General features: G+C 51.5%; 1 protein-coding gene across 8 annotated transcripts in view; it reads right to left on the bottom strand.

The window, feature by feature from the left end:
* The window catches only part of Foxp1 (forkhead box P1), a 523,563-nt gene that overhangs the window by 7,804 nt on the left and 489,230 nt on the right, over positions 1–26,529 (bottom strand). For 6 of the 8 annotated variants that reach the window (XM_076841223.2, XM_076841219.2, XM_076841221.1 and 3 more), the window contains 8 exons: positions 26,317–26,404; positions 16,331–16,414; positions 8,260–8,461; positions 8,076–8,155; positions 7,371–7,472; positions 4,862–4,983; positions 3,395–3,464; positions 1,002–1,168 (listed from right to left, as the gene is read on the bottom strand). In XM_076841223.2, coding sequence (XP_076697338.1) covers positions 1,002–1,168; positions 3,395–3,464; positions 4,862–4,983; positions 7,371–7,472; positions 8,076–8,155; positions 8,260–8,461; positions 16,331–16,414; positions 26,317–26,404 — 915 coding nt within the window. The remainder of the gene's footprint in view (positions 1–1,001; positions 1,169–3,394; positions 3,465–4,861; positions 4,984–7,370; positions 7,473–8,075; positions 8,156–8,259; positions 8,462–16,330; positions 16,415–26,316; positions 26,405–26,529) is intronic. The other 2 variants (XM_076841227.1, XM_076841222.1) reach the window with 1 other exon arrangement.

The following is a 26,529-nucleotide window of genomic DNA, read 5'->3' as shown; positions in this document are numbered from 1 at the left end:
GACAAGTGTGGTAACAATCGACTCAAACAGCAGGCTGCTCTAGAAGGGTGAAGTGCAGCAGTGTCTGTGTGAGGGACCAACTTTCCTCAAACCCTGCGCAGGGGGTGGGAAGAGCTGCTCCTGTTGCTTCCCAGCCTTGCCAGAGCACTTTGGGCACGAAATGCAAGCGCTAGGACTCTACATTTCTGACCCCCACGTCCTGCAGTTACCATGGCAGAGGGCACTGACGCTGGTCATTAGATGCCTGTTCCTTCTGTTGCTAACTGCTACAGGTCACAACTTGTCCTGTGACTCAAACCATCTTAAAATACAATATTGGTCAGTCAGTCATGGATGTGTGGGCAGATGGCCCATTCTGGGAGCCACCAGGATGCTGCCAACATCGAGTCTCCTTCGAGTGGGCCGCAAAGGAAGCTCGCTGAAAGGGAGAGACTGTCAGTCTGAAGCTCCAGCCACCTGCAGTCACGTGGTTTCGTTTCTCTGGTTTAGAACTCTCCCCACTCAGCCCTCCACCCCTGGGGACAGCAGAGCCCCTGGGTGGCTTGGGCCGGTTGCCGTTCCCATTCAGCGTGGCCCCCGGCCGCCCCTTCCCCGGTCGTGTGTGCACTCATTACCCTCCGTCTGCTGCTGTAATGCTCCTATTAATTTTCCTTTTGATATTTTAAGAGCAATCTATAAATCATGCCGCTTTTCATTTGTGCCATCATTAATGCTCGGTAATAAGGCTGCGGCGTCACGTTTGCCGTTCCAGTTCTCACCCAACCAAGTAAACCACCTCTCTCCTCTCTGCTAGGTCCAGGGCTCCACCTGAACAGCGTGTCTCAACCGACGGCCAGATGCGCACCACGTGTCCCATGCACTGCTGCGTGCAGCGCCAACCGTGTTTACAGGGATGGCAGCAACTCTTCTAGGAACACAGTTGTCTACCTGGGTTCCAGACACTCTTGAACAGGTACACAGCGCCCGGAGGAGGAACCGCGCGTGGGGCGGGCAGTACTCACACGGCTTGCAGAGGGGACCGTCCGGGACTGCTGTCGCTCTCGTTGCTGTTGGTGTGCTCCATGGCGCCGTTGAGCTCCTCCCGCATGGCGCTGGCCAGGTTGCCCAGGGTGGGGTTGCCCATGGAAGCGGTAGTGTATAGAGGTATGCTGTTCTCCGCCATCGAAGCCTGCCACCAATGAGAGAGAGCGCGTGAAGATGCAGGCGGGGGCACCCTGCAGATGGCTGCCAGGGAACTGAGCGCAGGTGTCAAAGAGGTGGGGGGCTGTGCTTCCATAGCGCCTGGGGCACGCGGCCAAGGGAGGCCCTGGGGAAGAAGTCCTGGCCCTGGGGTGGCCATGGGCTGTCTAATGGGACGTTTATATCTGACGCCTTTTTTTTTTCAAGAGAAACTGATATTTCCAGATCACAGTGGAATATAATGGAATTTTCATTTCTTTATCCATTTTGATGACTCCGCTATTGGATAGCAGAGATCTGATCAGATTATTCTGGCTGCATCGCTCAAATTTATGAGGACTTCCATAAACACTTACCTCTTAGATCCTATAGAAAAGGAAGGGATCATAGAATTGGAATCAATTTTTAGCACCCCTCCCCCCCATCATTCCTGTTTTAATGGGTTTTGAATCTGTTTAGTGAAATTTGAGAACCGGTTAAAGGAACATGGAGTCATCTTTTGGACTCACGCCAATCACCTGTGATTTTAGGATGAAAGAACAATATCTGGCAAAAGGAAGTTTTAAATCTCATTTATGTTTGGTGCCTATGAACACCAATATTAAAGGTGACAAAATCACTCCAAATGAGTGTCAGTGAAAAAAATGCTACCCTAACCCTGGGGTGGATGCTGTCCCCTGCACTGAAGTTCCTGTACTGGTTTCACTGGGGGGTGCCTGTGACATGGTGACTTTTCATTTTATTCAAGGGGACAGACTGAAAAATTGGCAGTTGGTAATTAGACCAAGATTTATCCAGACTGCCCCGTGCCTGGCTTTCCATCCTAGACAATCAATCCAGCATGGCGACTCCCATTGGCCTCTCATGCAGGAGTGCAGGCTCCTGTGGACGTCCTGGCATTGAGAAGGTAGGAGCCAACCACAGAGGCGGAGAGCGCGTGGCAGGGGTGCACTCCCCGTGAGACAACAGAGCACTCCAGTGTCTGGATACTCCACAGCTGCAGGGTCAGTGATAGCTAAGATGCCTCAAAAGTAAAGTCAAAACTGAAATGGCTGCAAGAATGTGTTCCTGGAAGTAATGCCTCACCCTCCATGGTAAGCATTGATTGTGCCGTGCTCCAAGGTTGAGGAGACTGGACCCCCAGACCTGCAGAGGCGTAGGTGAGCCTCTGACCATCCCACAAGGTTAGACATACTTGACTCCTGCCTCAGGGTTTTTTTTTTAGCAGTTCATGTCCCCTTCGGAGCTGGGGTCCAAATTTTTTGTAATATAGACTTAAAGGTTCCTATCTAGGAAACTGGCACCTCTGCCACAAGAGTGGATGGGCTTAGCAATGGTGCCCAAGTCCATCAGTACCACGGCGTCTGAGCCGCCCCGAGTGCCTGGGAGACAATCTATAAATACGAGCTTTACCGTTACCCCTAGTTACTTCCTTTTTCAGAGCATAATGCAATCTGTCCCGAGTCCCATGTTTTATTTCTGTAGTGGATTCTGCTGTCCTATTTTATAAATTGTATACCATGCATTATGTTGTTCTAGTAATTTTTTTAAAATGATATTGTCCCACTATTCTTTTTACTTGTGTTGAAAAACTGGTGCTAGTGGAAAGGAGGGACAGGCTCCCAATATTCAGGCCCACCTGATGTACATAAGGTCTCCTCCATCATCGTCCAAGGATGAAGGAAAGAGAGGCATCCCGTGTGGAGAGGAGAATGTGGGGCCTTCAGCCTCGGCAAGGCTGCTCTCCAAACAAACCCGATGCTCCCCCCAAAGCAGAGAGCATGCTGCGGCTGTCCAGGAGGAGGAGGGACACAAAGCTCAGCTTTCTCTTCAAAACCGTGAACAATAGAAGGTCATGTGATGCGGTGGCCTATCATCCCGCACACTAATAGCTGTGCTAGAGTAATTACACTTGTGGTATTTTTGCCTCAAGTGAAATTCTGAAATAAGAGGATGGAAATTATGATACTGCTGATAAATATTAATAAGTGAACTTTTAATTTTTTTGCCACAATATTCAAAATGCTAAGCATCCTGCTAATGCTGAAGCAGCCCGATGCGTGTGCCTCCAGGGAGTACAATGCTTTGTGCACTTAAGAAAAAAGTTTAACGGAATTAAAATTTAATATCTAATTAGAGCGAGGCTAATATATTTTGCAATGAGTGTGGGAGACGTGTGCCTCAGCCGCGTGTTCGGGAGGGCCATCCATCTTACCTGTAAAGCCGCATTGAGAGGGGTGCAGTAGGCGTGGCTGCTCTGCATGTTTTTAATGAGGGAAGGGTTACTGTGTGAGAAAAACAGAGACTCAGAGTTAACTGCAGTCCAGCCCCGAGCTCCTAGCTCAGTTTTAAGCTTGCTGGTAGCCTTGCAAATTAGAAACTTCCCCCACCAACCAACTCGGAAAGCCGGGCTGTGCACATACTTCTGGCGACAGCCTATGCCGTTCAAGGCAAGGGGGTATAAAATTCTGGCTTACCAGATGTGGGGACTCCCTCCCGAGACCTCTCTGCAAAGTTTTAGTTGCTGGGAAGCAAGCCCTGGGCAGAAGTGGACTCTGAAGTATCCTAAGGACCTAAGCCCTTGCAGACAATGCCTGCGGAGGCTGAGCAGAAGCCTGTGGCACAGCTGGGTGTGGGTCTGGTGCTGTGCCTGTGAGCAGGAAGCCCAGGAACTCCTTTAAGAAAAGCTCCGGACTTCTCCCAGAACTACTAAAAAATGACATGGCACACACGGAGGGGAAAGGAAGCTGTCCGTGTTCGTACCTTAAAGGAAGCATGGTAGGGGCCACCTGATCAAGTCCCCCCCACGCTCGCTACTATCTACATTATGATAAGCAAATAAGAAATTTGTCCCTTTAAATGACTTTTCTACTTGTAGATATCATGGGTCCCACAAAAAAATAATCATAGTCAGCTGCTGAGTCAAAACACAATTAATAATTTGCATCAAAGACGTCAAAAAAGCATTGTTCAAGGCACTGGCGATCCAGAGAAGCGAGAGGACATGGACGCATCACACAAGCCAGTTCCCTGGCAGGAAGCTGCGGCACTGCTACGAGGTGAAATGCACGACTCCATGGGATGGGTCAACCATGCAAAGCCAAAGCCACAGCAGAAAACAAAAGGAAAGCAAGTAAAGGCTCTTACTGTGCGACAAGCTCGTCAGAGTCTGCAGCGGGGCAGTACTTGCGAGGACGGCCTCGTTGACTATGGCGGCCACGTTTAAACTCTTCGTCATCAACTGTCCAAAAGGACCCAGACTCATCCTCTACTCTGACAAAGCACTTATGCAGTGACAGGTTGGTGCGAATGGCACCCTGGGATAGGAGCAGCGGCAAAGGAGATGGAGTGGCACGGAAAGGGGACAGGGCGGGGGTGGGGGAACACACATCCAGTACAGGGGACAGGAGAAAGAAAATAAAACGCGATAAGCATAGGCGAATGGCTCGTGAGGGTTAATATGCGCTGCACCTACACGCTAGCATGGGATGCGACAGACCAGCAAGCAGGGCGGGGCTGGCGGGGGCACACGACAGGAGGGTGAAATGCTTTTTTGCTTCCCTTGACTGAGACAACGTGAAACCAGTTCTGTGGTCTGACAGCGTCTCGCAGCCAAAGCCTCTACGTCACACGAGTTAGCACAGTCCGAGCTGGGCGCAGAAGTCAAACGTGGTGGACGTACCCACTGATCTTTTGTGGCCTTCGCTTTTGGAACTCTACTTCATCCACCGTCCACACTGCCCCTTTAACGTTCTCTACTCGCACAAAACACTTGTGAAGACTAAGATTATGGCGCACTGCATTCTGCAGCAGGTATAAGAGAGAGAACATTTACAATTTCTGTAAGAAAAGACTCCAGAAACAGTACATTCAGCCACACAGTCCCCATGGGAACGCCACTCCCCAGCTGCCACCCACCCGGGGAGGTCCTTCCTGTGCTCCAGGGAGACTGGCTTAACTGCCCTTCTGTCTCCCCTCTGGCACTATCCAACCAGAAAAGGCAGAGGAGGCCCTACAAGTGGCTCTGGATTAATAGTGTCACCATGACTTCAAAATAAGAAACTCTGAGCATGAAATGATCCTCTTTACATGATGAGATGCTGTGAAGTCCAGGGCAGCTTTGCCTTCTCAGAGCCTCTACAGGTTGATGAGGGAAGATTCTTTGTTACCACTGAGGCATCGCCTCAAAGGCCAAGAGGATCAGGTGAACTAAGCCCCAGGGGTGAGCAGCTGCCCATCAAGTCAGGGAGAAAGGCTACACGCCTGCAGGTGAGGGTTTCTTTCCCACATTAGGAGTCATTTCTGATGGAGACTTTGCATGTGTATAATGTAGCGTGCACACAGGTCTCCACTCAAGAGCCATGACCCTTCCTGGGCCGAGTAAGTACAGAGCGACCCCTGTCATGGAGGAAGTAGTTCAGCTGGGTGGCAGAACCCCTCTTCCCAAGCCCCTTTGATCTGGTAAGGCCATCGTTCCCACCACCTGGAAAATGCGCTCTCCAAATGATCCTTAATTTCTTGCTGATCATAATTGGTGAATTCAAGCCCAAATCTTTTTTGATATGGTATATGTTGAATATAATGAGCTGTTTTGTGGGACAGTGACATGGCCTGCTCATAAGGAGCATCCATACAGGGTAAACTCCCAGACGTATTGACTAGCGTGAGGGTAACAGTATCAAAGGCTATCCTTGATTCAAAAAAATCGTGATAGATTTGCCTAAAAGCTCCCTGAAGTCACATGGCATGGTGCAGTTAGACTTGGGGAGAAAAATTTCTTTGCACATAAAGTGCCACCGAGCACATGACACTGACCGTCTGCCGCAGTCTCCTCAAACAACATGGAAGAGACGCTAAATACATGAAGCCAAATTCCCTTTAAAAAAGAGCATGGGAAACCAACCCACGTCACAGGCTTCTGTGCACCTGACTGCCCAACCCAGTCAAAACCTAAGCCCCGTTTTCCGGGACTGCACAAACACTGAGGCAGAGAGCAACAAGAAACCGAGAGTTTTCAAAAAAGAAAGCGCTCTCTTGGGTCCTAACCTGATATCTGGGCATTTCATCAGAGCTCACAGAGGGAACAGTCTGCATATCTGAGGCATTAAGTACTTCATCTAGGGTTGTTTGTATTAATGACACCTCTCCCTGCACTTTGCAAAAATGAACAAGTTAGATCTGAGCTTGAATTTATATTCACGACTGGTAATTGTTTTTAAATTTCATCATTTGGTATTTATAAAAGGCAGTTTGAAGAAAATGTCTGCCTCATGCTTCTAACTCCCTAAATTTTTAAAAGCATTTGGGGCTCAAGATCCTTTGTGTTTTATCTCCCAAGTCAAGTGAAAGAAAGGTAAGATTTTGAACGAAAAGTTCCCTTCAGCACTCACGAGTCTCATGAGTTAACTGTACGATTTTTTTTAAATGCTAATTTATCAAAGATACATCGTTTGGCTTTGCTTTCCTCCCATATAGAATTAAGAAAGCAGAGGGGAAGGGATACATATCAAGTAAAGCAAGTTTTCCCTGCAACCCATAAATCCCATCGTGTTTCGACGAGTGATATGTAAAAATCCTAAAATGTTTCCATCAAACAGTCTGTTTTGCAGGGATCAACCAGATTCCAGGTACAGAGATGCCTGTTAGACTGTATTTGCTGTCTTCTATGAGCAACAGGCACCAGGAAATTGAAAAGGGGGCCTCATCTAATAGGAGGGACTATGTCCCGATGGGAGCCCTGAACCAACAGGGGAGGGGGTGAGCCATGGAACCCAAGCATCGCTGATGTGTGCCACACATGGTGTCATAATGCAGGATCAGGATGCACCTCAGAAGCTGCTCTTCTTCCTTGGGTCCCTATGAACAACGTGACCCTGCGTGGGACAGTCTGTTCCCTTCAGAGCTACCCAAGACGGGCTTCCTCTCTAATCAGCACCATTTGCAAGTACATTGGGTTGGTGAGCTTTGACCACCAGGTGTGCGTAAGTCCTTTGGCAGTGTCCGTATGGGGCAACCAGAGACAGATGGTCTCCCTGGAGGGCCACTCACACCTGTGCGGCCGAGTCACGGGAACCTTCCATCTGAGCACCTCGACCACAAAGCAACCCTTTTACCATCTATTCCTATAGAGTGGACGCTCTGCGACTCTCCAGTAGCCCAGTCGCTGCGCTCTAGGCCTGGAGAAGGCTTACCTTCCACGTGGCTGCGTTGCGCCGGAAGTAAGCAAACATTCGCGTGAACCAGTTATAGATTTCATTCAGCGTGAGCTGCTTTTCTGGAGATTCGAGAATGGCCTGCGAAGCAAAAGTCACGGGAAGAAGGTGATTCATGACCACATCAGCAAGAATTGTCACTAACCAGGTTCCCGAAAGTAAGAAATCACTGACATTCAGAGCCTAAGAAAGGTTTGTTTCACAGAAGGATCTAAGATTAATGGTTGTATTTAACAGTTCAATAGCAAAACTCAAAATGGAATTATCTAATTGTTTTGAGTTTTTATTTCTGTTTCCGTACAGAAATATTAATTTATTAGTCATTCATAAAGCAGAATCAAAGAGAAATGCAAAACATTTCACTAGCTGATTAAAGCTCAGTAATTATTTAGAGCTCAGATTAATTCCAGGGATCAGAGATTACTGTAGCTTGTGATAATTGACTTGCCATCTTTAAACAGGCTCATTTTCACTGTTGTGTGAAATGAATTTCCTAATAATCACATCGTATTGTAATACTTAATCAAAAGCAATTATGTTATATATTGCAGTTTTTAAAAACCTTATAGAAAAGGTTTTAGCATGTGGCATACTAAACGGTTTTAAATCTACTTCATCAATACAATATATCCACGTACACACACACCTTTGTATGTGATTTCGCATGCTGCATTGTTTACTTACCTGCCTAATTAAAGATGCATATGTAAATGGCGGTCTAACTTCTGCGTTCTTATAAAATTCTTGGTTCTGCGCAATATCTGCTAAATAAGAATCATTGTCCTATTAATCATCACTTTTTAAAAAAGGAGCCGCTCGGCAAGAATTGCAGGTGACAAACCCAGCAAGGCCAACATGGAGTATTTACCTGAAGAAATGGGCACGTTGTACTTGTCTGAGTACCGCCTGCGGATGGGTCCCACCGTGTGCATGCTGGTGGTGGTGATGACGGAGGGGCCTTGGGTGACGGGAGTCAGGGGAGCGGTGGGGGTCGTGGGGGTATGAGGTAAGCTCTGTGGAGAAGCTTCAGAGGCGGACTTGGAGAGCGTGACGCTGGACACCAGATTGAGCTGTGGGGAGACGACCATTTAGAGGGACGCTGCTCACTCGAGCCCAAGCCTCGCTGGGCTGCTGTGACTACTGTCGCAGAGATGCCTGTGAAGGGCCAGGAGCCAGGTGTATCCCCAAGGCTGGAAAGTGATCATGCACAGGTTCAAAAAGGGTGGCCCAGCCAAGCAACCTAAGCCAACCCTGGTCAATCACCTTGAGACCGTCAGAGGGCGAAACACAGCCCTGGTGGACGACGCCAGGTGGGATGGACCTGAGCTCCCAGCACAACTGCAGAGCTGTGCTTTTCTTCAGATTAGCTTTTACTTAAATGGGCTCTTAGGCTAACACCCGTCCTCTGGCCAGCAGGACGACACTCGAGTCCACCACCGAGCGTGGCAACAGCCACTGCAGGCCATAGCACGGCACAGGTCCAGAAGGCCGCCTGGCTTCCCAGCCTCGGCAGAGAATCCCCTTCAGTGAACACTGCACACACACCTTTCAAACTAACGAGCCCAGGGCTGGAATCGGTTCACTGAAAAAGATGGCGGCCCAGGAGACCCAGAACTTCTAGAGAGATTTGTCTTCAAGTTGTGGACTCCCAAGGGATTTTTACTTGGAAGTAGTGTAGGGGGCAGTGAACCCACCCTGTTCTGTTTCCTTTACTCCCATCTACCTGTGACAAACCCTGGGTGGGGTAGAAACGCGAAGTCCCGCGATGCGAGAGTGTGTGGTGGTCCCCAGCCTCTTGCGGTGCTGGGTCAGAGAGTGCCTCCCCCAGGTCCGCACTCCAGCCAGATTCCAGGTCACCCACCACAATCCATTCCACCATGAGTACAGTCCATTATCTGTGAAAGGTACTAAAACTGATTCCCCTGAGATGCTAATAGAGCGAATCCCAAGGGCCATCCCAAGTATGCAGAAGACCCAGCCTTTCCTCATACGCTGGTAATGAACGAGACCCCGAGAACCCCATCTGATGTGTCCAGGGCGTTCCAAGGGAAAGAAACACAGATCCCATGATATCGTTAAAGAAACAGTAACGGGAAATACAGGCCCGCTGCTGGGAGCCGCAAGGTTGAGCTCAGTGTCTGCTATTGGTCTGTCTGATTGTCAACTCAGCAAGCCACAGGACACCCGTGCACCAATGCCCGGGCAGAACAGCTGCCCTCTTTGGTGCTGGAATGGTGACACTGTAACCCACATTTACAGACCAGAGCTAACAGTGCAGAGGGCAGCCACAGGATCAGGGACTCGGCCTGACCTCTCCCTGGCCTTCACCACGGACCACAGCGCCAAGGCCGGTATGCAAAACGCCAGGGGAAGCCACGGGCCAGGGCAGGAGTGACACAGCTCACAGATACACATCTCTGTCATGCAGACGCTACTCAGCCAGGACTCGGGAAGGTCCTGGCCACATGAGCAACTTGCACTTTAGACAGTCGTCCCCAAGTGCTTCCACTGAGTTCCCGTGAGGTTTGATTCGGGGTGCTCCCACTGAGTTCCCGTACTGCCGCCAAGATCCACGGTGCTGTTACTCACATATGACAGAGAAGCAAACCGAGGCCTAGGGAAAGAACCTCAATTGTCCATGTTCCTGCCCTGGACCAAAGTGAAACCACACATGTATACAGCTCTCGGCCCTCTGCACAACCTCCTGCACCTGGTGGATGGGAAAAACATTGCTTCCCGTTATGCCCCATGTTGACAAGATACGGTGAAAGCCTGGTCACGTCACTGAGTGCCTGCAAGGCGGAAGGAGGCACAGCCGCTGGCCTCAGAGCGCTTCCATAGCCAGACACTCGCAGTTCTGACTCACTCTGCTTCTCCACTTCACTTTTCAGGTTAAGACCGTTACTCTAATCACACTGCTTAAAACACAGCAAGAAAACTAATGTCCTTGGGAAACACACACTCCCTTGGGAAGGTCATCAAGCCTGCTCTCCTAGTGTAACCAACCAAAACGAACCTCATGAACATTTGGCGAGGGTAAGCCCGACCCTCTGGGTGCTAACATCCAAGAAAAGTAGAGGAGCCCCCACACAGTGACACCAGATGCAAAAAGGACTCGATTCCTGCAAAGCTCTTAAGACCTGCACCAATCGCACCACAGAGGGCAACAAAGAGAAACAACGTCCCTCCAGGTTAGCTCAGCGCACCAAGAAAGGGGTACAGGTGGAATTTTCTGGATGCTTCTGAGTGTGGGTAGCAAGTGGAAATCAACAGCGAGCCAGAAGGGAGCAGAGAGGGTTTACGAGGCTTGACAAATGACACCGTGATTCACACCCACTGCTGGGCTGGCTCTAATAAGCCGCAGAGGAAGCAGCCAATCTCAGCTAATTACCAGATAAAAATGTATTGTAAGGACTCTAATTAGGAGACGCGGATGGAGGTGATCTAATGATTAAATGCTGCATTGGGTGACCCTTCCATCGGTGCGCGCTGGTGCAAGATGTCACTGGGATATTTTGTAGAAACAGTAATTCTATTTCAAGGAGGGGTAGCAGTAATGTTTGTAATGATGGCTATGAGGTAAACTAATTAAAAGGCAGTTCCTAGAGGAAGAGGGTGGCGAAAGCAGCTGTGGCCATCCAAAATACAGAACCAGGTCTGCGTGGAGGAGCTGCCGTTGAGTGGAAAATTCCCGGCTGACCCCTGCCCTTGCTATTAATTTGCAGGGAAACTAATGACACATACACACATCCCCACAAAATCGCTCTAATTGCTAATTTGCCAAAGGAGCCCAGACTTCAAATTAAACATGATGTAGCTGAGAGGGAAGGGAGAACAAAAAAGCGTGCACTCCAAATGGAGGGTGCTCTGCCTCTCAAAACCAGCAGAAGCTGGATCAGCAGCCAGTGACATGGCCACCCTTCCACTGCACCGCGAGTTCCTCGACTGGGAAACCTTGGTCCAGCCGTGTCTTGAGAGGAGACCATCTCAGTGACAGGCCAGGAGAGAAGGCAGCGCTGGAGGGATTCCAGACTAACCTGCACCGTCCATCACAGAGGCTCTGAAGAAGGGGACCAGGACGGCAGCTGTGGGCGAGTGGCCTGGCACACCAGGAGATGCCCCTCCTCACTAGGAAAGCAGGCACCTGGGCTCCCGGGCTCTCATCTCAGCCAAGGTCTTAGGAGAGCCTCCCCCGCCCCACCCCGCCCTAGGGCACAGAGCAGGAAGGGATGGGGCTGGGGGGGGGCGTCTGTTCCTGGTAGAAAGCCCATTTTTCTTATTGTATTCTTTTTCTATTTAAAAAGAAGTTGCTATGTTTAGAAAAGTTAGTAACTCTGAATTTCTCTCCATGGCAGGCTTCCATCACGGATGATTTCAGCAGAGATAATCTCTTTGAAACTCTGGCCAAAAGTTAAATTCTTCTGTCACTTAAAATGGCTTCAGGGTTTGATTTGCTAGAGGAGACTGAGTGTGCCCCTAGCACTCTTCTCCCTCCGAGGCCACAGCACTGCCCTGGAGGTCTCTCAGCTACCCACGGTGGTACTTGGTCCTTTCTTGAAAAGATGGATCTTCACTTTTCACCCAGAGACCTCCTCTCCTATGCAAGGAAGATGAGTCACACCGTCTTAAGAAAATAAGCAGACCGCTGATGTCAGCTCCAGACGGAGGCCTTGCTGTGGGCACGTCCAGAGGCTCCTGCCTCACTGGAAAACAGCTTCAGAAAATAAAGGGGGACCTGGAACCGAAGCCTGAGGGATGCGCACACTGGGGACCCTTGGTTCCACTGGCCGAATCCTGCCTGAACAGCAGTGAGGTCTGCAGGCAGGAATCACTGAATCGGAACCCAACGGTGCCAGGCCAGGAGGCAGGGAACGGGGGCAGCTGCCGGCTGTCCAGAGCCTTCGCTGCCCTCCCCTGGCAGAGGCCTGCTACGGTGCAGCAAGCAGGACACACAACCAAGACTCCCAGGCCTGAGTGATGGACACAGTCCACACAGCAGCATGGAGCCGCAGAGCCCAGGACGGCAGCCCGTGCCACCTGCCGCTCCCCCAGGGTGTGCTGGCCCTTTGTTGGTGGGGGTGGGTACTTTAGTTTTTATAGTAGCTAAAAGCCATTTCCAAACAGTCCCAACTGCTGTGGCTAAAGAAAACGGGTAACAAGGAACGTCACCCGGCCTGCTTCTCCAAACATGCTTCACGGCACTTCCGAGGGGACACCCTGCCACCAGCACGGTGTCCCTCGCCCACCCAATCTGAGAGAATGCTGCTCCCCACCTGGGGGGCCCTCGGGCGCAGCTCTGCCCTGGAGCAGGGCACACTGCTCTGTCCCAGGATATAAAACCGGATTTATGGTGTTCCCTGCCACAATGACAGCAAAAGGTCTTTTTAAAGAAATCCGTAACAACTTCATCAAGCCCTAACCCACGGGTTTCTGTGGCTGCTGTCCCGCAGCCAGTGCTCCCTGCAGTGAGGGGGGGTGGTGGGGGGGGTGGGGTGTGGGGGGGGTGGGGTGTGGGGGGGTGGGGTGTGGGGGGTGGTGCCTGGGCAGGTTGGAACTTCCTTAGGGCTCTAGCCACAGCTCCGCCTTCCCTGGGAAGGGAGGGTCCTTTAAAACATCCGAACTGCACTAAGGTGGCCCTTCGCCACCCACAGGTGCCCAGCCCGAGAGCCTGCGGCCATCCCCAGGGATTCTCCACCCTTTTCCACGCAGGAGCAACCCGAGAGCAGGGAGTGCCTCCCCTCCCAGCGTGCACCCCGAGGACGCGGCCACACGCTCCCAAGCCTTCATCCCAGGAGGACCCCCGTCTCCCACTCTGCCTGGCCTTCTAGACCGCGCACCTCCCCTCCCAGAGGGCTCTACCCATCCACCTTTCAGGCTCTCAGGCAGCAGGGAACCTGGACACCGAGGGCAAGCGGCCATCGCCTTCCCTGCCCCATCAATATCTGCTGTAAGAGGAGCTTGCCTTCCCATGCAGACATTCCCCTGGAAGACAGCCGCCCTCGAGTCCTGGGCACAGTCCTGAGAGGAAAGGGACAGCAAGACAGGGCACTGGCATGGCCGTGGCCCCCGGCTCTCTTCCTGGGGGCTCCCGCTCAGATCCACGCCACCGTGGCCACTGTCCTGCGGTCAGTGCCTCTCTAGCCACGTGGATCCAAGAACCTTCACCCTGGGATTCAGACAGTGCATCCCAGCTGACATCAGAGCAGTCCAAGAAGGGCAGGGACAGCCAGGACGACTGGGGACAAGCAGAGAGACTCGCCACCCCACGGCACCCAGCGCGGGCAGCACTTACAGCAAGACGTTCTGTCACTCGGTGACTAAGGATTCTTAAAGAAACACACAGCTGCTCTTCCACAGGAACGGAACCTATGGCAGGGCCACGCCGCCAGTTCCCGCGGTTCACCTCGGCACGAGCCCGGCGCCCAAACTCACACCAGGCTCCAACACCAGGCCCGACAAATTAATTACCTGCCAGTGGGGACACTTGGCACGTGAAGATGGGTGGCCACACAGCGCTGGGCCCCCAGAGTCGCCAGTGCCAAGGGCGTGTGTGCTGTGCCCTTCCCTTCGCGCTCTTCTTGGCAAGGAAGTGAAAATTTATGCAAAACATCACACGTCTATCTTCTATAATTAATTTCCCAATGCCTCACCTATACATATTTTAATAATTCCTGATTTATAAGATGGTATCTATAATAAAATTTTCTATTTTCCAATAAATGAAAAGAAGGCTGGTTCTTTCGGACGGCAGAGTGTGTGACACAGTATCTGCTTGCCAGGCACCGATTTCACTTCTTACATGCAAGTTAAAGGATAAGGGATTTATAAAGCAGCCTGTGAAGGGAACCACTTTTCATACACAAATGTGATCTTTTTTTTCCCAAAGGGTAATACAACAGTACATTTACATAAACTAATCCAAACAATCTATGTATTTGACAATGGCGAGCCTCACACAGACGGCCATTGTTGGTTTACATCTCGGGGCTCTTTATCCTGCCTTGTAGAGCTGTGCTAGCTGTCAAAGGTTTGACTTGGACTCTAAATAAATGGTTATAGAAGTGCTGTGCGGCGATATTGGACTTCTTTGCAAAAGAAAACCTGCTGTGTATGAATTCAAAAGCTATTAATTTTTCAGTCAAAAATATTCGTGCCTATTTCTTTTAATAAAGAAATACTGTGCTGAGCTACTGAGAGATAATGTTGACTAGGGGTAGAGAATTTTCAATAGAGCAGTTAAAAATAAATTTAGTAGGAGGTCCCCTTCAAAGTTATAATTTTCTAGAATGTAAAACATTTTTTTTTTTAACACTAATCAAGGCAAACCATCCTTTCCTGTTCACCCACCCCCACTGCTGCTTTTCCCTGTTTACAGGAGGCTTAACACGGTCCCCGGGGCCATTCCCAAGGGTCCTCTCAGCCAGCGTGGGCTTCACGTATATGGCGCCCATGCGGGCTTGCCCTTCCTCTCTGTGGACAGATCCCTCCTCCTGCCAAACAGCCCTGTGATCCCCAGCAAGTCCTCTCCTAGGTGCTGCCTTAACCCAACCCGAATCCAGGGAGGGAGAAGACACTACCCCTTTCTTCCCCTGCAGCGAGTGCAGAGCCTCAAGCCCTTTGCGTTGGGAAAACTTCCACTGGAGCCATCTCTAGGCCTCCCGAGGGCTTGAGACAGTGCGTGCCCTGGGTCCCCAGCCATGCCACTGCGGGCTCCACTCTTCCCAGAACCCTCCTCAGAAGAAGGGGCTGGGGGAGCAGCACAGCCGAAGGCGTGGTTCCTTCCTTCCTGGTGGTAACCTGCCCGTCCAGTCCTACAGCCATCCCAGGGAAGTACATGGACTAAGGACTCTCTCCTAGTAAAAATGGATGCGCAGAGTGGTTAATGATTTTATGTCCTATATCTCAGTAATGTGCTCTGTTTCAGACATTAATTTTGTCTGCCAACTGCATCTTGGCAGGCTACCATATTTGCTGGGTTAATAGTCTGACTCCGTTTTATTTCTATCACCATAAATCATACATATATGGTTGTGTGTTTGCTTTATTTATAGAAAAAAATCAGTCAAAACAGATAAACCAATACTTTGCCATTATGCTGCATCATTGCATATTGATTAAAATTGCTGGTACTAACTATAGATTGTCAACGCTCAATTAATTTTCACACAGTGACTCCCAGCAAAATCAAATAAAGGCAGTGTACCTTTAAATTTTACAAATCTTAAAATCAAGAGGCAAAGCACTGTCTCCATTTTGAATAATCAGTTGAAGCTACCAGGAGGTTTTTAGGAACGTGTGTGTGAGAGAGAGACACCCGCTCAAGAGAGCTCATTCCAAGGAGCAAGGTCCCAGGCAGGATCTGAACTTGGGCATCATCCCGGCACTTGGGTGCTCACCGCTCATGCTGCGATGGCACCCTTCAAGGCCTTCTACAGGGAACCAAGGGCTAGGAGAACCCTGGTCCTGCCTGCACGGGGCTCACTCCCGCAGGGTGCCGGGTGCACCGGGCATCTCCATCACGCGAGATGCAGCAGCCCGACAGGGTCCTCTCCCCTTGACCATCACTTGGGCTGGACTCTTCCTGGCCCTGTACTAACACAACATTGTCCCTGGCCCTACCTGGTCTAGATGCCTCTTCCTTCTGCTGTCATGGTCCCGCCCCTGGCAAGCGCTCAGAATGCGTTTCAGTACCAGGGTTCCGTGAAGACGACTCTGCTCCAAACAAGAGCTGGTAGCTTGGGCCTCACGGGCAAGGACTACGTCTGACTCGTCCTGTGTCTCCCCAGATGCCCAGCACACTGCCCTCACCAGGAATGGGCACCAGAAATGCTCCGCATGAAAACCTGCCCCTGCAGGGCTGTCCCCCTCCCCACACCTCAACAGGAGGCAGAAGAGGACCACTCGGTGTCATGGTCCCCTTGATGTCCGCCAGTACTTACGGGCTGAGGGGCGGCTTTGGGTTCTGTAGACTTCACATGCAGGTGGGTCATCATGGCCTGGAGGCGTTCTTTGTCTTTAGCAAGCTAGTAGGAAGAAAGGGGGTCGTTATCTCTGTGAATACAGATGCATAACTGTTTTACTAAATCACACATATTCCATGTAACTATGGCTCCACAAAGTATGAGAAAACCTTGTGCGTGGCCTCTTCATTTTTGGAATTCATATAGACACATTGCCAAATGCCCAGGAACCGGAGGTGTGAGTGTGAGATTTCTCAAGACCAGATGCATTAGCCTTGAACTGGGAAGTTCCAGACCTGCCGGCACCAAGGAGGCCCATGGAGCAGGCCCAGGTAAAAACACAGGTGAATCATGCCTATTAACCAGCCTGACTCAGAGGATGGTGAGTGAGGCAGCTACGACTCGTAGACCCACCTGTTGGGGTCGTGGAGAAACCCAGACAGATGGATACATCTGTGCAGACTTAGGCTCACCTTTCTTCACAGGTAGCACAGAGGAAGACAGTGCTGGCGGGTGACGTCAGCAGAGAGAAGCAGGGTCAGAAGTCTGGTGGACAGTTCCCATCCCCACCAGGACACAGTGAACTCGCTCATGTATTCACGTGGGGACCTGCCGTACGGTTCCCATCCCCACGGGCACAGAGTGAGCTCACACACATGTCCAAGTGGGGACCTGCCACTATCGTGATCTGAGTCTCTCCATTCTGTGAAAGTCGTCTTCCGATGTCAGGAGACGTTTCTGATTGGATGCACAGAGCAGGTACTGGCTTCCTACTTATTAGGTGCTATGACCTTTGTGCTTCGACTGCTTTAACTCAATGACTTTGATGACTCAAGACAGTTGGGCACAGGGAATAGACAGTGACAACTTTGGTTTAAAAAGTGAGAAATATATCCCCCCAAAGGTAAAAGGTATATTTAAAAGAACAGCAGAGAGCCTCAGTGAAAATATAGGAGAGATTAATGAGAGCAAGGGAGAGCGGGAGGGGAGAGGGAGAGAGAGAATGAGAAAGAATCTACATATAGTTTTATTTCAATACTTTTCTAGACCATTTGTCCAAAATAATACCTTAGCAATGCGAAGGGGCTCATTCCTTCTATGTGACATAATTCACCTTACATCCTTTTGAAAGCAATTTTTGCAAGATGACAATTATCCAAAATTGAAAATGCTTCACTTTTGTAGGGAAGTAAGTGACTGCGGGGAGAGGGGCTCGGGCATGGGGACAGACGGAAAACAGGGTAGGGTACAAAAGGAGCAGAGCACCACGGGCTCGTCCTGGCTGGATGACTCAGTCGCAAACCATATCGCGTTTGATTTTTTCCTTTCTCTTTATTCCCTTGTGGCTCAGGGAGGAATAAATTAAGAAGAAGAAGAAAAAAAGCCTTACAGTGTTAGCATTTATCTTTCAACAAACAGGAAATGAAAATGATTCCATATTAGGAGTCACTTTATGTTATTCATCCTGCTCTTTAGCGAGTTATCGAACAGCCGAACTCAGGGAGCCCTGAACACATAATGCTGAAGGAATTCAGTTTCCCAAAGCAACTCAGTTGGAACAATTAAAATGTTGGGAATGGCATTTTTTTGTGCAGTTACTTATTTTTTTATGTGAAGTCTCCTAAGCTATTTTTTTTATATTAAAACTAAGAAAAAATTCTTAGATTAAAAAAAGAAAAACTGCTTGGTTTTAAAATCGTCACGGGGCAGGAGGACGATGAAGCATCTCTGGCGCCCTTTTCTTTTTTTTGATCGGGGGGATTGAACCCTGAGCCCTTTTATTATATTTTATTTAGAGACTGGATCTCATGGAGTTGCTCGGCGCCTGGCTGTTGCCGAGGCTGGTTTTGAACTTGTGATCCTCCTGCCTCAGCCTCCCAAGCTTCTGGGATTACAGGCGTGCTCCACCATGCCCAGCTAGGTTGCTCTTTTTAAAAACAAGAAGGAGCTGGCCATGCTGGACAACCCAAATTAAAGGGTCACAGGTGCTACTTACTCAAGACTCTGCTGAATATGACTTAATTTGGGAGTGACATTGTTAGTGCAGCAATTACACAAACCGAGTCCGATAAAAGGAACACCGAAGCTTCCCACATCAAAAGGAACCAGTCCATCCAAATGTCTGCCCGACTGGGCTTTTGCTGGCCTACCCCAACCTCACGCTGTACTGGAGAGACAGCCCCTGGACACTTGTCCACAGCACACGCACAACCCCACAGGTGACAGCCACAAGAAGGGGGACTCGGGAGAACCCGCGTGGCGAGCTCCTAGGAGCCTCGGCTCAGCATCCCAGGGAAGGTCCCGTAACAAGGAAGAACTGCAGCTTGTGTTGGGGTCAGCGCAAACCCACCCGGACCACTCCCCAGACAGGCTCGGGGCTCGGTCAACGGTCGCCCCCAACAAACTGTTCCAACCATTAGGAAAAGAAACCCAACAGACTGGCTTTGTGTTTTAGGGCAAAAAAGGCAACACGTTCACACTCGAGGAACCACATCTTGCTCTGCAGGAGCCGCAGGGCCCTCGTGGCGCTGGCTGGTCCTTCACAGGCGTCCGTGTCCCCTACGGCTTGAACGCATCACCCCTGGGCCTTGCTGCCCGTCAGCCCTCCCACACCCTCTCCTCCCAGGACGGAGACACAGACACTCGGCTCGGGCCTGCAGACTCCAGCTCCCTATGAACCGCGAGGAGCCCCAGGAAGGGCAGGGAAAGGCGGCGGCTGGTGCAGGCCAAAGGCTGACTACAGCTCCAGCAAGTTAACAAGAAACATGGACGCTGTGACACCAAGATGAGAAAGGGCGGGCCAGAACAGACGGGTGGCAGACAAGAACCACGTGGTCACGGCAGGCGGAGCTGCTCGCGGGGGGTGGTCACCTGCGGCTCTGACCTGTGCTCCACTGTCCATTCTCCCGTGTGTGGAATGGCCATCTGAGCTCTGAGGGGTCACTCTGGAGAGGAGACACGCCCTGTGTAGGCCAGGGGCTGGTGCCTCGTAAATACTCAGAATTCAGGCACAATTACATGAGTCTACACTGGCTGAGTGTGTGTTCGGAATCTGGGTCCACACAACAGGGGTTCAATGGAGCTGGGCTAGCTGGGAAGAGGAATGATTTTCGGGTTTTAGGGGACGGAAAGATAAAGCCCTTCCTCGCAGGCAGTCCCCCTTGGCTCTCGCAGCATCTTCCCTGCACGGGGGACACCATGGCCTCTTCTGTTAGTGTGGCCTCGGATCACGTCTGCAGAGCTGCAGGAGAAGACTAAGGACATTCCGCGGTCCCTTAGCAGAGCAGGGGAACAAAACTGCCACGACAAGAACGGGGCTTGGTCTGTGTCCAGTGGTGACGACATCTCAACAGAGGACTACAAGGGCCAGGCTGGTCACTCCACTCAATGGAGGTGAGGCCTGGTTGCCCACTTGAGGTCCTCCAGTCCTGGGGAAACTGAGGCCACAGGCAAAACCATCTGAGGGCGTGCAGACAGCAGGGGGCAGAAACAAGACCAGGGTCCCGGCGGGCGCTGTGGGCTTGGTCCGATGGGATCACAGGGATCACCTGAGTTTTCTATTGAGTATTCTGTTTCTATTGCCTCTGCCTCTGCCCCTCACCCCTGAGCTGGTCTCCGCTGCTGGGCCTCCAAAGTCAGCAGACACCACCCTGCCCTGCCAAGCCCACGCTTCCACATCTGCAAGCAGGTGGTCTCGTTGGAACAAGGCCTCCACGTGTGCAGGGAACCAGGCATGTATGGGAGACAGTGCTGTGTGCCACGCACACGTACCCTACACGTATACACACACTACACACATTATGCACACACTACATACTATACAGATACTACACACACCATACACATTCTACACACGCACACACCGTACACACTCTACACATGCACACACACCCCGCACACATTCACACACTACACGCACACACATACCTGACCCCTGGGAGGAACAGAACCCAAGTCCTGCTGGCAAACCCAGCACTGGTTGAGCCGCCGTTCTTCTTCCCACTCCAGGGCAGCTCCAGTGCGCACTGAGCTCAGCCCCGGGGACAACCTGTCAAGACTCCTTAGCCACAGGCGCTGGTGGCGGGCAGTCCATGGCTCGTTTCACCCGGCCGCAGGCCCTCCCTGTCCCCAAGCACCGTCCCGTCTCAGCATTCCTCACGAGTTGCTCTTAAAGGCTCTCTTGACATTTGAAGCAGACACACACTAACAGTCAGTCATAGTCTAGGAATTCCAGTGCTCCCGGAGTTGGGCAGGATTCTAAATCATGAAAAATCAGCACCTTGGTGTTCAAGGGACGAGGAAGGGAGAAACCTGGACTCCCTCTCTTCTCCTCCTTGGTCCCAGCTGCAAAGCGGTGGCCCTGTGAGGCTGCACCGCTGTCGGGCACTCTGTCCCCAGCTCGCTCTGGGAGCTGGCTCAGGGGGTCAGAGAGGCCTGAAGCGGGGTGCACTGCTAGAGCCGCTCACTGAGGCCTGGAGCTGGGTGAGGACGAGCCACTCCGCTAACGGGGACCCCATGGCAGGCAAAGTGCATCTAGCAATGCGTGGTGTGGGACTCGGTCCCCACCCGCCAGGGCAGCCCTGCACGTCCCTCCCTGGCGCACCTTCTCAGAGCTCTCAGTGCCCCATGCAGGTGGGACCTTCCCGGGGACCTTGCCGGGCTCCATAGGAGACGGCTCTGGGAAGCAGAGGGGACGCCACCCACGAGCAAGCCAGGTTTTAAAACCAGCATCGGCAGCTCATGGCATAAGCACAGAGCCCCAAGGGCCACGGGGACCCCTGGGCAAGAGGCGGGGCTCGGGCTGCCAGGCCGTGTGGCCCTCCCAGGCTTTGCTCAGTATGCAACGCTGGCTTGGAGCAAGCGACTCTGACCGCCTCTGCCTCAGGGTGCTCCTCCAGGAGGAGTGGGCAGGGAAATCGTCTCCTGGGACCTAGGAGGCTGGTGGTGGTCACCCTCACCCTGGGGAGACTCCCGCCTTTTCCGACACAGCAGCAGCATGACACCACACGTGCTCACTAGAGGCAAGACACAGGCTAATCCCTAACCTCCTGTTTTTCTTTAAAAAGTGACTGAGAACCCAAGGGAAGAGGGTGAGCGCTGCTCATAGGGAAGGCGAGGATGTGATGGAACTGGGGACAGTGTCTTGGCAGACAGCAGCTCAGGGAAGAGTGGTCCCTGGGCTCCTCTGAAATGATCATGAGCGGAATGAGGGGCACTCAAGCGCTCTTGTCCCCAGCTTGCCCCAGACGCTCTCAGCTTTTAACCTGAAAACCCCAAGTCTCAAAGATCTCCTCATCCCCAGCCAAGCAGACCTCTGGTCAGCCCGTCTCATTTGGAACAGACACGTGGATTTCAGGAAGGCGAGCACCGTCCTTCTCCCTCACCCTACAATCTGACTCAGTCCTCCAGGGCCCTCGGCCAGACCATCCTTGTCAAAGTCTCCCTCTCTCTTAGGAACCAGGCCTGGTGCGGTGGTGGAGGCTGGTCCCTGGCGAGGAAGCAGCACCCAGGGCTTTGATCACCACGGTGCTCCCTCAATCATGGGTTAAGCAGCAGAAGCCGCACATCTAACTCCTACCCGTCCACAGGCAGTGGTGCGGTCCCCGCTGGGCTGAGTTAATACCCATCTCAGAGAGTCTCTCAGTGACGGGGCTGCAAGACACTGCCCTGAGCCCTCAGGCTCTGCCTCATCTCCCAGTCCTCTCTATCCCTCCATGCCAAAGACAACCCACCCCAGGACTCAGGACAATCTGCCTCCATGGCGCAGTCCTGGGACACAAGGAAACCCGTCTCTCGTCAGGAAAAGGCAGCTACGCTAGCGATGCCTTGTTTTCCGAGAGAGGTAGGTCCTGGCTGGCTGCTGTCTGCTGAAGAGGACGCTTCCTTGCCTCTAAGTGGAAAGCCCCCCCAGAAGACAAAAGGCTGACAGAAAGGCACGTCATGGATGCACCTGCACGAGACCATGTGAGAACGCTGCCCCGCTTCTGACGCACCCCTTTGTACAACATTCCGGAAGAATCTGTCAAGGGGACATTCAAGAGATGAAATCTTACACTGCACTCTCTGACCTCAAAAGTCCTGCTTTTGGTTTGATTCATGCACAGGAGCCCATCAGCAGCTCTGTGAAGGGAATCGTCTCTAGCCACTGTCCCCTGAGACTGAGGGACATCACTGACAGACGAGACACAAAGGGCCGTCTCTTATGGGTAAGAGGGATTTTCTGGGGTTCAGATGCCAGGGCCTGCACAGGTACGCAGCCCAGGGCTCAAGTGGCCTCCACTAGCGACGGTCACTGCTGGACCTGAATCTGCCCTCTGAAGCCTCCTGTTGGTCCTTTACTGTGATCCTCTAGTTTAGACCTAAGGAGCCTCCATCACTGCACACTGGAAGATCTGGTCCAGTGCTCCAGGCCTCTCCTCCTGCTCCGGCCCAGCCACCACCCTTGGGGAACGGCTCTCCCCTGTAGGGCTCAATGGTACCAACGGTTCTCAAATTCAAGTTACTCCATGCGGAATCTGCAGCCTACTCTGAGATGCCTGGAGGTTCAGGAAATTTCCTGGACTGGGGTACACTTCTCTCATGGAAAAGAAGTAGCCCTTGGGCCAGGCAGGTAGAGGGCACTCCCTCTAGGGCAGGTGAACCCCAGCCTGCGATATGAGGATGGGGGACAGTGTCCTGGGAAAGGGCACCTGCAAAGGCCACTCTCCATGCATAAATGTGTCTGCTCCCGTGTTCCTGCTGGAGCAGGGGCCTCATTCCCTGTTCTCAGCCTCCACAGACACCAGGACTGTCAGTCCAGGGTCCATTCACAAGTGCACTTCCCGACACCAGCCCGAGAAGTGGCAAGTGCGACCACACTGACATGGAGGTGCTGAGCTTCAGAGAAACAGGAAGCCTTGTCCCAGGGTCCCCTGCCGCACTAGGATGCACCCCAGACCCTTCAAGTGAGGACTGGATAGGGCTCATCGGAGCTCAAGAGGGTTACAGACTAAAACTGCTGGCCTTTCTTCTCTGTGTCACCTGACTGAATAACGGATGGGCAAAATCTGTTATTGTGTGACCTCTTTGTAACATCAAGACCCTCTTCTGGGTAAACGTCTGGCACTTTCAAGAATGTGTTAGCGTCAGCTAGCACCATCCAGTGGGTGGGTGGCTCTGCTGGAGAATCACCAGAACTTTGTGGTCTCCTGTGGCTTCTGGAGGATGGAATGCAGGGGACCGTCCTGCCTGTTGTTAGCACTACTGGACCCCACGGAGGCACAGGGTGGGGGTTCTGCCTACCACTTGCTAAGTGAGAAAGTATGAGTGAGGGAACACCCTCAGCAAGCCTCTCCTGACCTCCGAGGCTGGCGAGTGCTCGTGCAGCCTAGGAGGTGCCCTGACCCACTTGGGGACAGCACAGGCTTTTCCACCTGGGCCAGGAAGGAAGGGGTGGGAGGGGAGGACAGGAGGCGTGCACAACCCAGGCAGCCGGGAACGCAGGCCCGAGGGGCTAACAGCGTAATGCCACTCGATTCCCCTCACCCTTGGCCACGGGCTGCTTCGCATCTCACCTAAGAACCAGGGATCTGCCAGTTACTTGGCACTGCTGTGGTCATGCACAGGTGACCCCGGCACGGCTGGCTCTGGACAGCCTCTGGAGCTGGCACCAAGATACGGACCTCGGGGCATTTCACCTGTTCTGCAGTGGTACCCTTTGGTTTTGGTCTCCTAACTATTTAAAATGTCAAAACCTTCCTCAGCCTCTGGGATCAGGCCTGAGAAATCTGCCTCCTGCTGACAAGCACTAGGCCACCATCTAATAATCCTTCAGGCCCTGCACGAGTAGCCCTGTCCAAAAGAGCCTGTCCCTCCCTCCACGGAAGCCCATCGCAGGTGACCACAACAGCACACTTTCTTGCCATCGCACCTTGCTTTCCATCACAAGTTGAAAACCTGATCTTCAGTTTGACCTACAGCCTTAGCACGAAAAGAAATCTATGCATACGTGAAATCTGCAGATACCCAAGACTGCTGTCCGTTTGTTTACTTGCCACGCCCACCGAAACCCACAGTCCCATGGCCAGGAGAGATGGCCTGGCTGGCGGAGGGTCTCCCTCCCCCTGACCTCTCTCGGTACAGAATGTACAATTAGTAAAGCAGACGCGCAGTTCCTGGGTGACTCACAACCCCTCCACCTTGCCCTGAGCATTCTGCAGCATGTAGTCCTGGGCCACCCAGAACAAGGGCTCGGAGCCCGTCATCAGGAAGGTGATTTTATCCAGCAATGGGCATTACTTCATAAATACCAGACCCACACACACATGCAGACCGCAGTGCCCGGGCGTGCATACTGTGGAACCCGGGTTTTCACAGGCATAGGGTGCTTTACATAAACTTGGGGGGGGGTGCTAAATCTATCACTTTTTTTTTCTTCTTCTTCACAACAGGTTAGGTTTAAGGATATTTCCAAAGACATACAAAAATTGGGGATTTTTTTTGATGTGACCTTTGCCTGGATAAATATCTTACTGTTCTGCTAAGTTTCCGTGTGTCATTAGAATGGACAACATTAACTAGCTCTAGAAAATAACTTTTGAGAAATCCTACTAACAAAACACAATTTGTCATATAAGATGAGAGCTAATTAAAAAAAAAAAAAAAAAAAAAAGATTCTTTCTATCCAGAAAACTTACAACAAAAAGTTTAAGTGGTGTTTGGGCTGATTTTTCTCTGCAACTATTTGAAGCTGTAAATGACTTAACTCGGTGAAATTCCAAATGTAATTATCTCCTGTACTTAGCCGAGGGCTCTCCATATATCTCGGCATTGCTGCCTTGCATACAAAATAGGTTTCCGATGGCTGGTACCCACGTAATGTGCAGTGCTGTTTTAATTTTGCCTCGTTGACTAACCTCTCGCCCACTCGGCACCAGCCAGAGGAAGAAGCCGCGGAGTCATGGGTACTCAAAAGCGCTCTGGAACTTGGTTGCATAAATGGGGTTTACAGGGTCAGGTTTCTGTAACTGTACATTTTAATAATCTCTATTTCTGACCCAATTTTTACTTCTAGAAACTAATTTTCTATTAATTATGCCAAGAATGGGATTATTGTTCAAATATGGTATTTTATCAACAAGCGGTGGAACCCCCCCTTAGGAATGCCCCCATCTCTCACACCTAGGAAAATGTGAACAAGTCATAAAATAGGTCCAACATGGCACAATGGCTTTCTAAACACCAAATCATACCATGTGTAAATAGATACAAGTATATATGCACATAAATGTGTAAATAGATACAAGTATTTATGCACATTTTATTCACATATATGTGAATATATCTATTTTGGTACTAGGAAATTAACTCGGGGGTGCTCTGCCACTGAGCTACACCCCTAGACCTTTTCACTTTTTGAGACAGGGTCTGCCTAAGTTGCTGAGGCTTCCCTTGAATTTGTGATCCTCCTGCCTCAGCCTCCCAAGGTGCTAAGACTACAGGGGTGCGCCACCGTGCCCGGCTCTATGTGTATATTTTCAATGTGTGCCATCAGCACTCAGTGGTTCTCAGTGGTAGAGAGAAATGGGTGCCACGTAGGAGGAGGAATGACCCTCATATGCCTTCCACTCTGACATGGCACAACACACCTCCCTGTGCCCACACTCCTCTCCCCAAAATGCAGTTTAACACCAGTAGCAACTTGAGGGAATTAGTTCAGCAACAGGTAACTAGAAAGGAAAACGAGGCGAGAAAAGGGAGGGAGAATGAGGTAGAGATGGAAAAGCTGAAGGTGGTGGCCACGAACTGGCTGCACACACACGGCCTGGGGGCGACCAGACGTCAGGGTAGCAGTTCCCAGGCTGAATATGCCCAAAGAGTTAAAAAACAATAATAAAGGATGACCACAGGCTTCGGACTTTGAGTACCGAGCACACAGGAACCCATTGCAGAACACCGAGGGAAGGTTAGAAATAAAGGGGCTTTACCTGTAGCTCTAACTGCTGCACCACCTGCATCTGGACTCTACACTGGGCTGTACTTCTGTCGTCCAGCGCGTGCTCACTGTTGAGATGTCTGCAACAACACATGGAAAGTCATTCAGTGAGCGGGAGGAAGTAACAGGAGAACACAGGTTACCAGGCTGTCCAAGCGCAAGCCGGGCACTGGGCCTGGCTCCCAGTGGATACAGCACCACGGCA

This window comes from Callospermophilus lateralis, chromosome 20, assembly GCF_048772815.1.
Source record: "Callospermophilus lateralis isolate mCalLat2 chromosome 20, mCalLat2.hap1, whole genome shotgun sequence".
Classification (NCBI taxonomy): Eukaryota; Metazoa; Chordata; class Mammalia; order Rodentia; family Sciuridae; genus Callospermophilus; species Callospermophilus lateralis.
Note: the sequence above shows the minus strand (reverse complement) of the source record. Positions and strands in the feature narration are given on the sequence as shown.